The sequence below is a fragment of the Anoplopoma fimbria genome, chromosome 19 (assembly GCF_027596085.1).
Source record: "Anoplopoma fimbria isolate UVic2021 breed Golden Eagle Sablefish chromosome 19, Afim_UVic_2022, whole genome shotgun sequence".
NCBI classification, from domain to species: Eukaryota; Metazoa; Chordata; class Actinopteri; order Perciformes; family Anoplopomatidae; genus Anoplopoma; species Anoplopoma fimbria.
The window spans coordinates 8090719-8105776 of NC_072467.1; the positions used below are offsets into that span (position 1 = coordinate 8090719).

At 40.3% G+C, this 15058-nt stretch overlaps 1 protein-coding gene across 4 annotated transcripts in view; it reads left to right on the top strand.

Moving 5' to 3' along the window:
* Nucleotides 1-11367, top strand: part of mob2a (MOB kinase activator 2a) — a 56643-nt gene extending 45276 nt beyond the window's left edge. For all 4 annotated transcript variants that reach the window (XM_054620066.1, XM_054620064.1, XM_054620065.1 and 1 more), the window contains exons 2-5: nt 4110-4270; nt 6227-6320; nt 9936-10060; nt 10897-11367. In XM_054620066.1, coding sequence (XP_054476041.1) covers nt 4110-4270; nt 6227-6320; nt 9936-10060; nt 10897-11216 — 700 coding nt within the window. In that variant the 3' untranslated portion in view covers nt 11217-11367. The remainder of the gene's footprint in view (nt 1-4109; nt 4271-6226; nt 6321-9935; nt 10061-10896) is intronic.
* Nucleotides 11368-15058: the final 3691 nt, after the last annotated feature.

Sequence of the window (15058 nt, forward strand, 5' to 3'; positions counted from 1 at the left end):
AGAGAAGATGGTAGACTTCTTTGTTGTCAGTGTTGGATGGTTGTACGTGCTGTTCAGCCTTGCATAATCTGCAGCCATATGGCAATAGATTCAGAAGGCCAATTCAAGCAACAGTTGTGCAATATCGGGTTTGGCTTTTGTAAGAGCAGCAGACTTAAGGGGAAAGTCATCACATGTGTTTTGTTAAACAGGTTTCATAGTTAAGTTCTATTCAAACACAGAGAGCACCAATCAAAACACAAAAAATCCATTGTTGCTGAATTGATAACCAAGTATGTGAAAACAGTAAGCATGATGTTATGTTTCCCCTTTTGAAGCACTGCTGTGTCTGTGTGTGCATGGATAGAAGGGGTAGCTCTTTACTAGCACATTGTAGTATTTTAGAGAAAGCACTTAAACTAATTCTCCAGCATAGCTGTGTAATGTGGCCCCGAGTGATTCCAGGATTAATTGTTACCAGGTTCTGGTAATGAAACATACTTAGTGTATCTGCCAGAGGGCTGCTTCTCTTTACACAAAGTCTTTTTTAGAACTACGTTTATTCAGTATTCTGCAGGGCACACATACAGCAGCCGATACATGCACCAGTGTGAGGCCAAAGAGATGTATGTTTGACACATTGAACCAAGACTGCGTGCACACACAAAGACTTGTCGCACACACGTGCTTGCACAAATGACACTCTCCCAGACCAGACGGGACTCGCTCCTTCCGGATTTTCTCGTGGGGTCTCTGGCTTGTGACGCAGCTGTTTTGACCAGCTGGTTCGGCCGTGAAAAGGGAGATCGGGCTACAGCCAGAGACGTGTTTCCAATGTGTGTGTGTTCATGAAGTCCTAGGTGTGTATTAGTTGGGTACTGGGGCCGTGGTACAAGAGGAAACGTAGTGAGTGAAGGCGGCAGGGATCTGGGGAGGTGGTGTTGCTGGGAAAAGTGAAAGGGATAAGAGAGTAGCTAACAGACGGGAGTTGAACAGCTGTCGGGTCAATCACTCCTCAGCTCTGCAGCACTGACCCCCGTGTCACCCGACTATACAACCCTATTTCCTTATTGTGGTTTTTTTCTGCAGATAAACACCAACATGTCTGTCTTCCTGCTTCAAGCCCTCCACCTTTTACTTGAAAAGTTCAAAAGACATAGTTCTGCGCATTTTCTCATATCTCTTTGTAGACTTGTGTTATTTCACGTAGCCTAACCACGTTTTCTGGACTGTGAATCCGTATCAGAGACTGGTCCTTGTTGGTGCCAGGCAGGCTGTGGCCGTACCCCCGGCTCGGAGACATGTGCCTTGCCCTCCTCTCACTTGCCTCCACTCCTGCCTTCTGGCCTGCCCTGATCTGGTGAGGGAGAGAGAGAGAGGCATCTGCTGCCTTTTATGGCAAAGACTGGCCTGAGAGAACTTCACCAAGAACAGACAAAGCTGTGTGTGTGTGTGTGTTGCTGCTAAAACAGACTATGTACGTATGAGGGGAGGAGTGCTGGCAGAGAGGAAGTTTTCTTTATCCTAAAATAAACTAATGGCTCCAGAATTTCACCTCCCCTTACCACACAAATGTTCGCAAGAGGTGGAGGAGGCGTTTGATGGAAAATGATGAAATTGCTGAGGGAAAGAGGCAGGAAATAGCTCAGTGAAACAAAATGTTTTCTAAAGGAAAGGAAAGGGGAGGAGGAGGAGGAGGTAGAAGAACTGACTTGAACCTTATTTCAGAAGTTAAACGTGGTTTTTTTTTTTTTTCTGAAGGGCTTAGCGGAGCTGACGGTATCTGTGGATGAAGCTCCATCCTTGAGTAAAGCTCTTTCACATGATGGAACATGTAGCTCACGGCGTAAAAACCACACAGACCACATGAATGTGTCTGTACCCTCATGAGCAGGAAGAGGGGGTTTGTCTGGTTTGAGGAGGAGAAGGAAGCAGACAGAGATAAGGAGAAATGAAACTAATGATTAAAAAAAAAAAAAAAAAAAAAACGGCATGGGAAGGAAACTTAAGTTTAAAAAAGAAACTTTAATTAACATTTGAGTCAGAGTAAAGGTCATGGAGTGAGGAAATGGGAAGCTGATGGTACAGGATAAAAGTTGGGAACGGAAAGGAAAGGAAATTAAAGGGAAAGGGCGGAAAGAGATGAAAAGAAAGGACAAGGATAGAACTATGAGGCCTGAAGCATATGACCCTGAACAATAGGCTGTTTGCACCAGTGAGCCTGCAAACATGAAAAGGACGCTGAAAAAAGACAAAATATTGTAAAAGAGAAGGTAAGAAATCCAAAGGGGAGGACAAAAAGAAAGAGGAGAAAAGAGTTGAAACAGAAAGTGCTTCATTAATAATAAGCCAGAGGTGTAATCTGCGGTGTCCTTGGCTTTTAAATGAGGCCAAAACGTGCTGCCTGATAGGATGAACCGGATACCATGACGAATAATTACCCCAATAATGAGAACCTGAGCAGTGACGTGTGTGTGTCCGTGAGCAAGATCGTGCAAGTGTTGGTCCTTCACGTCTCAACGTTTTCACAGAAGCTGAAAGCTAAGAATTTCAAAATTTACACAAAAGCGCACGTGTAAAGTGGGGAAACTTAAACATTTACAAAGGAAACGGCTGCTGGCTCTTATTGCGTCCACATGTTGACATGCCTTCCCTTGTTTGCTGAGGTGGAAAACAGGCCTACGCTTCCTGGAGAGGGGAATTAAACGGAAGGGTTTGAACACTGTGCTCTGGCAAAGAGGCCTCGTGCTCCACAGTTCTGACATGTTTTGTAAGTGTTTATTAGTTCCCATGGATATCAGCTGGGCCTGTGTCGATCCACCTCCTCCTCTCCTCATTCCTCATCCCCCCCCCTTCTGTTCTCTGTCCTGTCTACCTAAATCTATTTCCAATGGCTCTGGCTGAATGTGCACAAGTCATTGTTTCTTTCCGGTAAAGTGCGGTGATAGTCACAGCTGAGCCTGATTGGAAGTGAGAAGTGGTTTGAGCTGCTGCCGGTAAACGGTGTTTATGATCGCTCTTCATTAGTGCTGTTAGAACTGCTCTCATCGGCCCAGGAGCCCGAGTCTTCTGGGAGTGTGACTGGGAAGGAAATGGGTAAAAGCGAGAGCCAAGAACACATGGCTGGAGCATTGTGTTTAGACAGAGGGTGTGCAGAGAGGAGGGACGAGAACTTGAGATTGAGGGGGTGATTGGAAGACAGGCGGAAATGAGGTTCAACAAAAGCACAATAAATTCAGGGAGCAAACTGAGGCTCCCTCGTCCTTAAGCAAACCCAAACAACAGTAGCAGAGCCAAGACGGAGCAAAATAAAGATGTAGGGAAAAGCCTTGAAGAGAATAACCGAGAAGGAGGACTATTAGGCAGTTTATTACATTAGTCTCAGATTGTCCCAGACAACTGTGCCTCTGTTGATTTGTCTCACTCATGTATCAAGGCTTTCTACCTTTAACCCCAGATTGCGCTCCCTGCACTGATACAGACAGCACACAGGGGCCAGGGGGGGGGGGGAGGTTACAGCCCTGGAAGTGCAGGAAGAGTGTGATATGACATCCCTGTGCTAAAACTAGCAGTGGAAGTACAAGGCGCTGGGGACGGCCGTCTGCGTGGACGCTATAGACCTGACATTAGGTCAGAGATCAGAGTTAGGGGTCAGGTACAGCAACAGAGCCCCCTTTGTTTGGGCTCTTCGGTTTTTGGAAAATCACAGAAAGTTTTGTTTTGTTACTTGTTTCTAGGGTTTTTGTATGAAGTTCCAGTTGTCAATGCTATAGAGCTCTCTGTGCCTGAGCTTATGCTGCAAAAGTTCTGTCTGCAAGTAGTTTTTTTTTTTCCATTCACAGTGCATTTAATGCATAACGATTAACCTCTGCTGACTTCCCAGTTCATCAAATGGAGTTTTACTGCAGAACCAACATAAGATGATTTTTCCTCCACACAGTGTTGGCTCAGCATTTAGTTACCTGAATATCTGGTTCGATACCATACAGTGACCTTATGTAGACTTGTCTGGAAAAGCTCCAGCAAAGACCTTACATTTATTCCCATTTTTTGTTATTTTCTTAATCTTTTATTGCCTGTATCAAGTCATTTTGCAGCTCCTTAACCTGTCCTCCTTTTTTCTCCTGCAGGAAGTCGAAGACAAAGCCAAATGGAAAGAAGCCTCCGGCAGAAGAGAAGAAGCAGTACTTGGAGCTAGAGTACACAAAAATCCGTGTGGTGGATTTTGACCTTAAAGAGCTTGTGGTGCTGCCCAGAGAGATCGACCTCAACGAATGGCTAGCCAGCAACAGTGAGTAACTATAGTGGCAGTCAGTGATAGAATCAATGTATTTATGCACCAGCTCAAACAGTCATACACTTAGATGGGGATGATATCCACTGCTGTAGTAACCAGCAATTCAACACGGTTATTGTTATTATCCATTTAAATAAAAACTCTTTTGGTCAAGCAAAATTTCCTCCAGGTTTTGAAAAAAATGTTATACACTTGTTTTGAGATGTCAAGATGTTCCAGTTGTGCTAGAGCTGCTAATTTACAGAGCCAGGCCCTTCACGTGATCCAGACCTGGCACAGTGTTGTTGATCCTGTTCCCAACAACAGCACACCGCTCCTTTAAACGCCGCTCTTTACTGCCAGGCTCGGTGCAGTGTTTTAACTCCTATTGAAATGTATAGTTGTCATTATGAGCATCGCTCCCGGAGGTTTGGAAACTCACTGCGGCCTGGCTGCTTGATCGATCTTCAAGAAATGTTTTTTGTGAGACTTTTTTTTCTCCGTCTCCCAGGACTTTGTTTTGGTTCTGTATCCAAACCAGGTGCCTGCGAGGCAAAAGGGAAGACTGATAAAAGTTTGTTATAGAAAACAGATGAGGCATGTTATCACATGTTAGTGTGTCGAAGTTGTGTAAGTTTGAACACAAACTAAAGGTCTGAGCAGTGTTTTCATTAAATAGTTTGCATAAGGAAAATCACTGGAACCATTTAGTTCTCCCCACATGTATAAACCAACAGCAACTTCCATGGATGTTTTCTCGATTGTTGGCTACTGTGTTGAGTTAGAGCAGAGGGGATGGGGTCCTGTGGGGTTTCCTCAGGACGGTGCAACTTTTAAAATTGTGTCCTTTGGTTCCTTTGTTCCATATAAAAGGAGAAATCTGCATTATATATGCTAATCTGCTCAACACGACAGAAAATCATAGAACAGCTTTTCCAAAGTGGAGCCAGATCAATAGAGCTACAGCCTGAGGTTCAGTGCAGAAGCTCTAGTTATTACTGAAATTATTATTTAAAGCCTGAGTTGCCTACTTTGTTCAGACCCTTTTGCTTTCTATTGGTATACACTGTGTAGTAGCTACTCAACATGAGAAATTACCTTTTGGGACAGAATTAACAATAAATCATAAGGCACTAAAACAAGTGAGCATGCAAAGGCATTAAAATACAAAGTCAGCTATTGCTTCTCCTTCAGTTTTTTTGTAATTTTCTTTCCACCGTATTTTAACCTTAATAAGCTGCAGGTTAAACAGAAAGTTTGGCTTGCACCAGTTTACCCTCTGTATGAAGAACATTTTGTTCATAATTCATGTAATTGTAATATATTAAAATCCTCAAACTATGTTGATATTGCTACGCTAGATTAAAAAAAAAAAAACGATGACTGTTTTCTCCCCAAATGAAACAGAACACTATTTTTTTTGTTGCTTTTAAGTAAATTAACTGTGTTCAAAGAATGCCATACGTTTTTGAGTGTAACCATACAAGAAAGATCTCACAAGTCACGACATGCAGAACAAATACTTTTGACTGGGAGATGCATTTCTTCTCACAGAATACACCACAGATTGGCCTAATGCTTTGTTTTTGCAGCATAACCGGTTTTGTAGGACTTTCCGTTGTGGCAGAAATACCTGTTTCAGTTTGAAGTCACTGGAGCGACATCTTAAATGGTTAAGCGACCTCCCATTATGTCCATTTTACTGAGGCTCACGCGCTGTTGAAGGATGTGATGGATCAATCTTAGCATGTGACTGCGCCTGTGTCATTGATCACAGTGACAGACTGACTGCTGTAGGTGTGTCCTCATCACCCGTAGGAGAATGTGTCACGACACACACATAAGCCTGTTTTTGGTTATTCACATCATTCTGTCATACAAAAGTATTTAGGTGTCCCTTTTTTTCCCCAGTGTAACACATGACAAACATTGATCAACATCCTCTGAAATCCCCTTTTCTCTCTGCCACAGCGACAACATTCTTCAATCTTATCAACCTGCAGTACAGCACCATCTCAGAGTTCTGCACTGGGGACACCTGTCAAGCCATGACAGCCTGCAACACGTAAGTTACCTTCAACGCTTTTGGTTTATTCATCGCTCACCTGCCGAGGCCCCATTGGTTTATTTATCGCAAATTGGTTAATTCATCAAGGGATGCTTCCACGGTCAGCGAGGGACGACGGGTTTTAAACTACCCACATAGTCGATCTTGGAATGTACAGTATGCAACTATGCAACTTCAGTGTACTGCAGCGAGCTGTTTATTTACCTTAGTTCTCTTGTACATTGAGTACGACACCTTTGCGCCTCCATGCTTGCTGTGTCTGAGCTGAAGCACTGCGTATTCAAAGGATTGAAAAATGACATTTTTTTTAAGTCTTAAAAACTGTAATCTAACAGAAGGCTTCAGCAGTCTGACTTAGATAAATGAAGCTTTTGAGTCGGACAAAAAGAGAAACCTCAGAGGTCAAAAACATTGATTTGATTTCTATTTCCCAAAAAATGGGCTAGCTTCTTTTGGCTTTTTGCCTCAAATAGTTTCAGACACATCCGAGCAGCTGCTTTAGGCCTAGTTTGTAATAAATCCGACTTCTGAGCAGAGCAGTGAGAGACCGAAGAAATACTGGATATAGACCTGGTGTAGCTTCACCTTTCATCCCCTGAGGTCCAGCCTGTGTTTTTAAATGTTTTTAAATGTCTGTGATGAGGTTATTTAAAGAATGATAAAAGGTGTTTTATTGCTACTGTGTGCAGTTTAGTAGGGCATACCTCTGCAGTAGTTAATGTAAAAGGATAATCATAACTTGGAGACGTATTCTTACCATGTTAACAGAGGTGGAGGTGACTAACTGTAAGCATTTATCTAACTAGTTTGTCCTGTCAGGGCAGGGTGTTGTCTCTAAGTGTGAGCCCTTGTCTTTGGAGGGATGCCGCCGTCGTCGTGTCCCCCCCCTGTATACTGAAGGCTGGAAAAACCTGATTACCAACACTTTGAGGAGCCAAAACATTCACTACACAGCTCTTAACTCATTACATGCAACTACAAGTGCATGAGCTCACCCAGGATAAAAATATGACGGTGACGAACAACACAACCATTGAGAAATGACACATATGACAGTTGCTGTGACAGACTTGTCACGAGTTTACCTCTCAGTCAACAGTGGATTTTTCCACTGCTGCCACCATAAACCACTGCTACTAACCCAGAGCCTGAGAAATGGAAGAAGAAGCAAATGTGCTTCACCTGAATAGTGGAGAGAGCAGTGTAGAATAACATGTTTTTGTTTGCACTGTCTATTGACCTGTGGAAAACAGAGCCAATTACTTTTTGTTTGTCTCCCAGCTCAATACCCGATTCAACTTAAAAGATTAATGCATGTTTGTTTGACTTAAACTCTTACTGTTTAAACTCCGACTCTTAGAAGAAGCCCACCATTTATGATTGTACCTTCCCCACTGCCCGGCACCACACCCTTTCCTGCCCGTGCAGAACCTGGCACCCGCTCACCCCTCTGTGGTGAAAACTGACTGAGCCACAGTCACAGCAGCGTCAGTACCCCTGCCCCAAGGCAGAGCTCAGCACTATTTTTGGAAGAAGCTGTTTCCATGAGCTATGAGGGAACGGAACCATTTGGTAGCTATTTAGACGCATTTTGTGTGTGTGCGTGTGTGCGTGTGTGCGTGTGTGTGTGTGTGTGTGTGTGTGTGTGCGTGTGTGTGTGTGTGTGTGCGCATGAGTGAGGGAGGGAGAGAGAGATGTGTGGAAATGTTCTCACTCTTTTCTTTAGCATTCGGTTCTTATAGCCGGTTCCATTTTGGATTCCGTTTGATTTCTTGTGATTTCAAACATTTAATCCGTCTACCTGAACTTTCGTCCTTGGAGAGTCAGTCAATCTTAAAGTTATAGTTGTTGTTTCATTGCTTTTATTACATCCTTTAAACATACATACTCTGCTGGTGAGACCAGATATTGGGAAGCCACATATCAACATATATACATTGACATTTAATGATGACATCAACTTAAAACCTCCAAAATAAAATACAGACAATATCTTGGAGATTAAATGATTTATACAATAAATTAATAAAAACAATACATGGAAAAAGTACCATCAGACGGCTATGAACCCAGTTCATCCCATTGCAAAACAATTGTGACAGAGGGGACAAAATCTTCCCAAAAAAAGGAAAATAGATTTTTTGTTTTAAATTGAAATAAGCAAAAGTTGCCTAAATTGAAAAATAAATTTGTAAAATTCATATTTAATAAAATCCTATCAAGCCAACCAAGTTCATAAACAGTTAGTTATCCGTCCTTTTAAAGCAGTGTTTTTTTTTTGTTTTTTTTTTACTGTAAATGGCCATAGTTTCCTATCCTGTCTGGTTGGGATGTTGAAGCCATGTTTAGTCGGTGTCTCTCCCACACAAACGCAAAGTCTAATCCAGAGTGAGTCTGGTCCTGGTGCTGTGGTCAGTGGGTCCCCTCCTACAGGGTCAGTTATGTAGACGCTTTACATTCCTTAGAATTTGTAATCACTGCCTCCCAGACCACACTGCTAACAGCAACACCCACATGTTCATTTATTTTCATTTCCTTTCAGTTTAATAACGGACCTTTCCAGCTTTTGTCTTTGTGGTTAACAGTTCTGTTTTACTTCCTCCACCTTGGTTAGCTCATTCATCTATTTATAAGGTGCTCATCTTCTAGCATGACTAGCTCTGTGATGCTGACTTACTGTTAAACGATAACTCCGATCCGCCCCGGAAATCAGCAGCGGGACTGGGGGGGTCAGAGGGCCGTTAACTCCTGTAACAGCAGGAAATTTGGCCCAAATTAAGGAAATGAAAGCTCCGGGGCACAGGGTTCAGATAGTCTACTGGAATGAACACTCGGTATCAGGATGAGGATGTGTCAGTTGAGACTGCTCAGGGTTGACCTTAACCTCAGCCAAGAGGTGACCTTGGGAAAACTTAGCCCCCTTTTCACAGACGCATTGTTAACTCAGGGTTAACATAAGCCCGTGGCTATATGACTCACACTGCACTTCTACTAGCCCTGGGTGAAATGTCTGTTTGAACTCGTGACTAATGCTTGCCTTGTAGAATGACGCGTGACTACTCTTTAACAGAGTGTACAACAACAACAACAACATGATGCAATTTCCTTTGTTTACTTTCGAACTGTTTCACACTGGGAACTTTAAGCGGATAAAAGATTCAGGCGATAAACCCGCAAATTCTAGGCTAGCACTGCTCCGAAGCAGGGACCAGAAAACCCAAAGCTTAAATCGAGTTTAGGCCACTTTAGAATGTGCCGGTGGGAAAGCTCAGTTTCAACGGTGTCATTCAGAAAGTAAGACGTCACTCTGAGTATGTTTTTTTTTTTTCCTAAATGAGGAAATAGGCCCAGGTGATGTCTCATAGGTTAATCACGTCTCACAGCTGTGTGTAGTTTCTCTTCCTGCTTGAAAGGATAATTTGTGTACCAGTAAAACTCCTATTTGCGTCTGAGCATCTCCTATTTCAGAAAACATTAATTATGATGAATTATAACTCACAGTTACGTAATAGTATCCTGTTCCTCAATGATATGTCTTAAATGTTGTTGTTTTTTTGCCAGGCGTAAGTGATAACAGGGATTGACATGTTTTCTTTGACTTTGTCTTTCTAGAATATACTACTGGTATGACGAGAGGGGGAAGAAGACAAAGTGCACTGCTCCACAATATGTCGACTTTGTAATGAGTCTTTGTCAGAAACTGGTCACAGATGAGGAAATCTTTCCTACAAAATATGGTGAGTATTCTTGTGAAGGTTTCCTGTCTCCTAGAAGTAACCGGTGTTGTACTGCCGCCCCCTGCTGCTTCAGATGGATGGCATGAACGAGTTTAGGTCCAACAATAAACATTTGGGAAAAAAATGATAGTGATATAATTAAGGGCTGCATCTTGCAATTATTTTCACCATCAATCTGCAGATTTATTTCTTGATTAATTGACATATTGGAATTGTTTGAGCAACTTCGACTTGTCATTTCTGCTTTTTAATTTTTCAAACTTATAGTCCTTCAAGGATCGGACTGAGGATAGTTTATATATTTGTTTTATTGTTAGCAAATCCCATTAAAAGACCAAAACGATGAAATGTGTTATTATATTGTGCCATAGATCTACATTGTTGTCAAAAAACTATTAAAAACACAGCAAGGAACCACACTGGGTGACATTACAGAAGATATTATGATGAACATGGTCACTCACTCTTCTGTTGTGAAGATGGACGTTAGAGCACCTATCGTGTTTTAATCCGTTCGCTGGAAATAGTGACCAACACATTTCGTGATAGAGTAATGTTTTCAGCCTTTTAAAAAAACTATGAAACTATATATTTGTGACAAGTTTTTAAAAGTTTACTTCTTCATTAGGAACAAATCAGCTTGTGGCTGAATGTAGTATTGTAAAGAAACTATTTAGAGACTTACAAACACATCATTGATTTTCATCTTTCACAGGATTTGTTGATAATATAAAATACTTTAGACCAGAACCAGCCCCGTCCTCCCTCGTGCTGATTCCTGTTCCTAATCCAGTCTCTCCTGTCTGCTTTTGTCTCCTTTTTTTTTCTCCCTCCAGGCAAAGAGTTCCCCAACTCCTTTGAGTCCTTGGTAAAGAAGATCTGCCGGTACCTGTTCCACGTGCTGGCTCACCTCTACTGGGCGCACTTTAAAGAGACAGTGGCTCTGGAGCTGCAGGGCCACCTGAACACTCTGTATGCACATTTCATCGTTTTCGTAAGGGAATTCAACCTGGTTGACCCCAAGGAGACCTGTATCATGGACGACCTGTCCGAAGTTCTCTGCACCCCGGCCCCGCCACCCGCGCCCACCCCAGCCCCTTCTTCCCCCGCCTCAGCGCCCTCCCCTTCTTCACAAAACCACGTGACGGAGAGATGAGCGGGGGGCGGCGTTGAGACAGCAGCCCCGGGGGTGATTGAAGATAAGATAGAGGAGAGAAGCAAAGACAGCCTGGCCCCCTTCCTTGGTGCCAGCAGGACTTAAAGACCTTCCACTACCCTTATATTTCGCTATGACACCAACCAACCAGCCGGAAGGAGGGGGGGAGGGTTTTGAGGGGTTTGGGGTAGCGGGGAGGGGTTTGTCACGCCAGCAGGAATTGGCGTGAGCATTCCTCCAAGGGGCAAATCCCTCCCGTCTTCTCTGCAATTTAAACTAGGAACAAAAAAGTATGTGTATGTTTTATTTTTTGGTTTTATTTCACTTTCATTTTTTGTTGAAGTTTTATTCAGTTTTATTTTATTTTTGTTGTTGTGGGGAGGGGTGCAGTGTGTCCCATAGGCCCTTCACCTCCCTCTGTCCTCTACCTAACATACAGTACAGGAAGGGGTTTCTGCTTTGCTTCAACCTACTATTGTACAGTGTTGTTAATGTGAGGAGAAGAGGCGTCTCTCCTCACCTGCAGGCTTGGCCTCCCCCCTCCTGCAGCTGCGGGAGACAGCCTGCGGGGGCACGGCCACTACGCTGGCCAGTAGGGAGCCACGCTACTGCCTGACGGGGCGATACTAGCCAATCACTGTTTGGGTTGTTTATGTGGGCGATGATTGAAGCGCTTCCTACTCAGGACCTAAGAGAATATGTCACTGCTGCCAGAGAGAAGTTAGTCTCTTTTTTTTCATCCTCTGTTCCTTGTTCACCAGACGACTCAGCCCTTCATATGGCCGATGTTGATCTTGTTTAACTACAGTATAGTCACATAATCACCTGGTGTTCCCCTAACAGACGTGTCCCAGAGCCCACCTGTAGAGGGCAGCAAACATAGCGAGAAGGCAACAGAAACGGGGAGATGGAGAAGTAAATATAAAAGATTGTATGATAGATATTTAATCTGGTCAGAAAGTCGAGACAGACTGGTGCCAATATGAGGCTGAATCAGAGTTCTATGCCGGTGCTCAGCATAGCAGCAGCCACTTGAACCACCACCGACACCCACTCCAGCCGCACAGAAGGACAAAGACATGAGGTAATGTCTGCAGGCCCAGAGAGGCTCACATGGAGACAGAGTGAGGGGTGGGAGTGGAGGATGTGGAGCTGCTCTGCTGTTTAACAGTCAGCAGTACTCCCAGTGCAAAACTTAAATTCTCCACTCCTGGTTTATTATTTTGACCTGTCCCGTTAAAATTGTGCTTTTTTAAAAAGAATATCAGAGGAAAATTAGTTCAGAATAATAACAATAATGGTATCATTACACATGTATAGAAAATGCACAGTCTGCTTGGACTTTACTGTACAAAGAAACGCAAGCGGGTTCTCTCAGACATAGCCTTTGTATGGAGGAGGATTGGGTTTATAATTCTCCTTTTTTATTTATTTTAATTTTTTTTTTTTTTTTTTTTTGCAGGGTTCTTCAGTTCTGGCTCTCGTTTTTATGTATTTTAATTATTAACTAAGTTAAAAGCAATTTAATATTTTAAGCTCTGCGGATTATAATCTAATAAAAGAGAGAAATGCCACCTTGCCTCAGTGTCTTTTGTGTCAATGTGTTTGTGAAAACTATGAAAAATAAATTATTCTATTTTTAAAAAGAGAACTTTTTACAACGTTTACTAGTTTTTTTAGATACCCCGAGGTAGAACAAAACACCACCGTGTTTTTTCATAATTTGATAGTGTTGATTGTAACAAAAACATTTTATACAGGAAAATACATATACGCATATATGATAGTATAGTACGACATAAGAGTTATATAAATTATAAAATATATTAGTATTCTGTCAGTGTTGTTTGCCATACAATGTTATTAATGATATCATAGTATATTATACCATAATAATGTTATTAGATATCAAAGCATAATATGCCATAATAATGTCATAAAATATAAACAATTGTAGTATCGTATGCCATAAAAGAGTATAAAGTTTTAAAATATCACAGTATATATATATATATAAAGTCATAGTGTAGTATGCCATGCAATTGTCATCAAAATGATCATAGTATGATATGTCATAAAAGAGTAAAAAAATGTCCTGAGAAAGTCAGTAAAGAATGCCATAAATAAACTATCATGATAAGTCTTGGTATAGTATAATGTAGTACGTCTTAAAAAAGTCATAGTAGGCCAGGAAATTTCATGACATTTTCTTTTTATAAAACATGTCAAAGTATAGTATGTCATGAAATGTGAAACTATTTTTCTATGCCTTTTTTAAGACTTTTTTTTCAGCATACTATTGTAAGACTTTTTGCAGCATACTATATGAAGACTTTATTCGACATAATATACTATGATTTTTTTTAAAGATTGTTCTGAATAAATGTTTGCTTTAATTGGATAATGAAAGGGGTGAGAGGGTTGACTACACGCAGATAAGGGCCGTGGGTTGGATTTGAACACAAGCTTCTGCAGTAAGGAATTAGTCTTCTTACACTTGTTCCAAAAGGTGAACCACAGTAGCTTTCAAGAAATAGTATAAAAGAACAATTTGTTTCTATCCCATGACTTTTGATAACTATTACTGGAATACTATATTATTACTTTTTAATGACTTTTTTCAACATACTACACTTTTTTTATGATATATTTTTCCACATGCTATACTATGACTTTTTTTATGACTTGTTTGAAAATACTCAATGACATTTATCAACATACTATACTATGATATTTTTATGATGTTTTTCGACATACTGTGTTGTTGCTTTTTCGACATACAATACTATTACTTTATTACAACTTTTTCAACATGGTATTCTATGACTTTTCTCAACATACTATTCTATGACTTTTTATATACATACATACATTTTTATGACAAACTATATTAATACTACTTTTTTATGACTTTTTCAACATACTAAACTATGACATTTTTACGTTTTTTTCTACATACTATACTATTACTTTTTAAACTTTTCAATACACTATACTAGGCCATTTTCATGACATTTTTCACCATTCTATACTATGACTTTTTTATGATTTGTTTAAACATAGAATACTATGACAATTTCGACATGCTACACTATGATTTTTTTTCAATATATTATATTATGACAGGGATATGACATTTTTGAAAATGCTATATTATAACTTTTTTCTGACTTTTTTCAACATACCAAACTATGACATTTTTCGACATGCTATACTATGGCTTTTTTATGCCTTTTTGCAATATATTACAATAGGATTTGTTTACACTTTCATTGAATTACTATCCTTTTATGTTTTTATGAAATATTATATTTTGAGCTTTTTTAATGGCCTACCCTTCTATTTCACTTTATGACATTAAAATATACTTTGATATTTTCAATGATTTTTTATGACATACTAAATTCAGATATTTTCATGACTTTTTAATGGCATACTGTAATAATAAAATGTTTTGACCTTTTTAATGGCATACTATAAACTATTACTTTTGTCTTTTCTTACTTGACTATAATATTTTAAGATTTACTATACTATAACATTTTTATGACATTCTATGAGACGCTATAGTATTACTTTATAATATAATAATTCAGTGTTTGACCTTTAAAAAATGTATAGTGTAGTTTGCAATAAGACATATAGTTTGTCATAAAAAAGTCAGCATATATATTTTGGCATTAAAAGTCATAGTATCGTATGCCATTTCATGTAAATATTTTATATTGTAGTATGCCTTTAAATACTAAAACCATAGTATTCAATAATAAATCAAAGTATGGTATGTTATAGAATATCATAGTAAAGAATATAATTAAAAAGTAATATTAATATTCGTCATA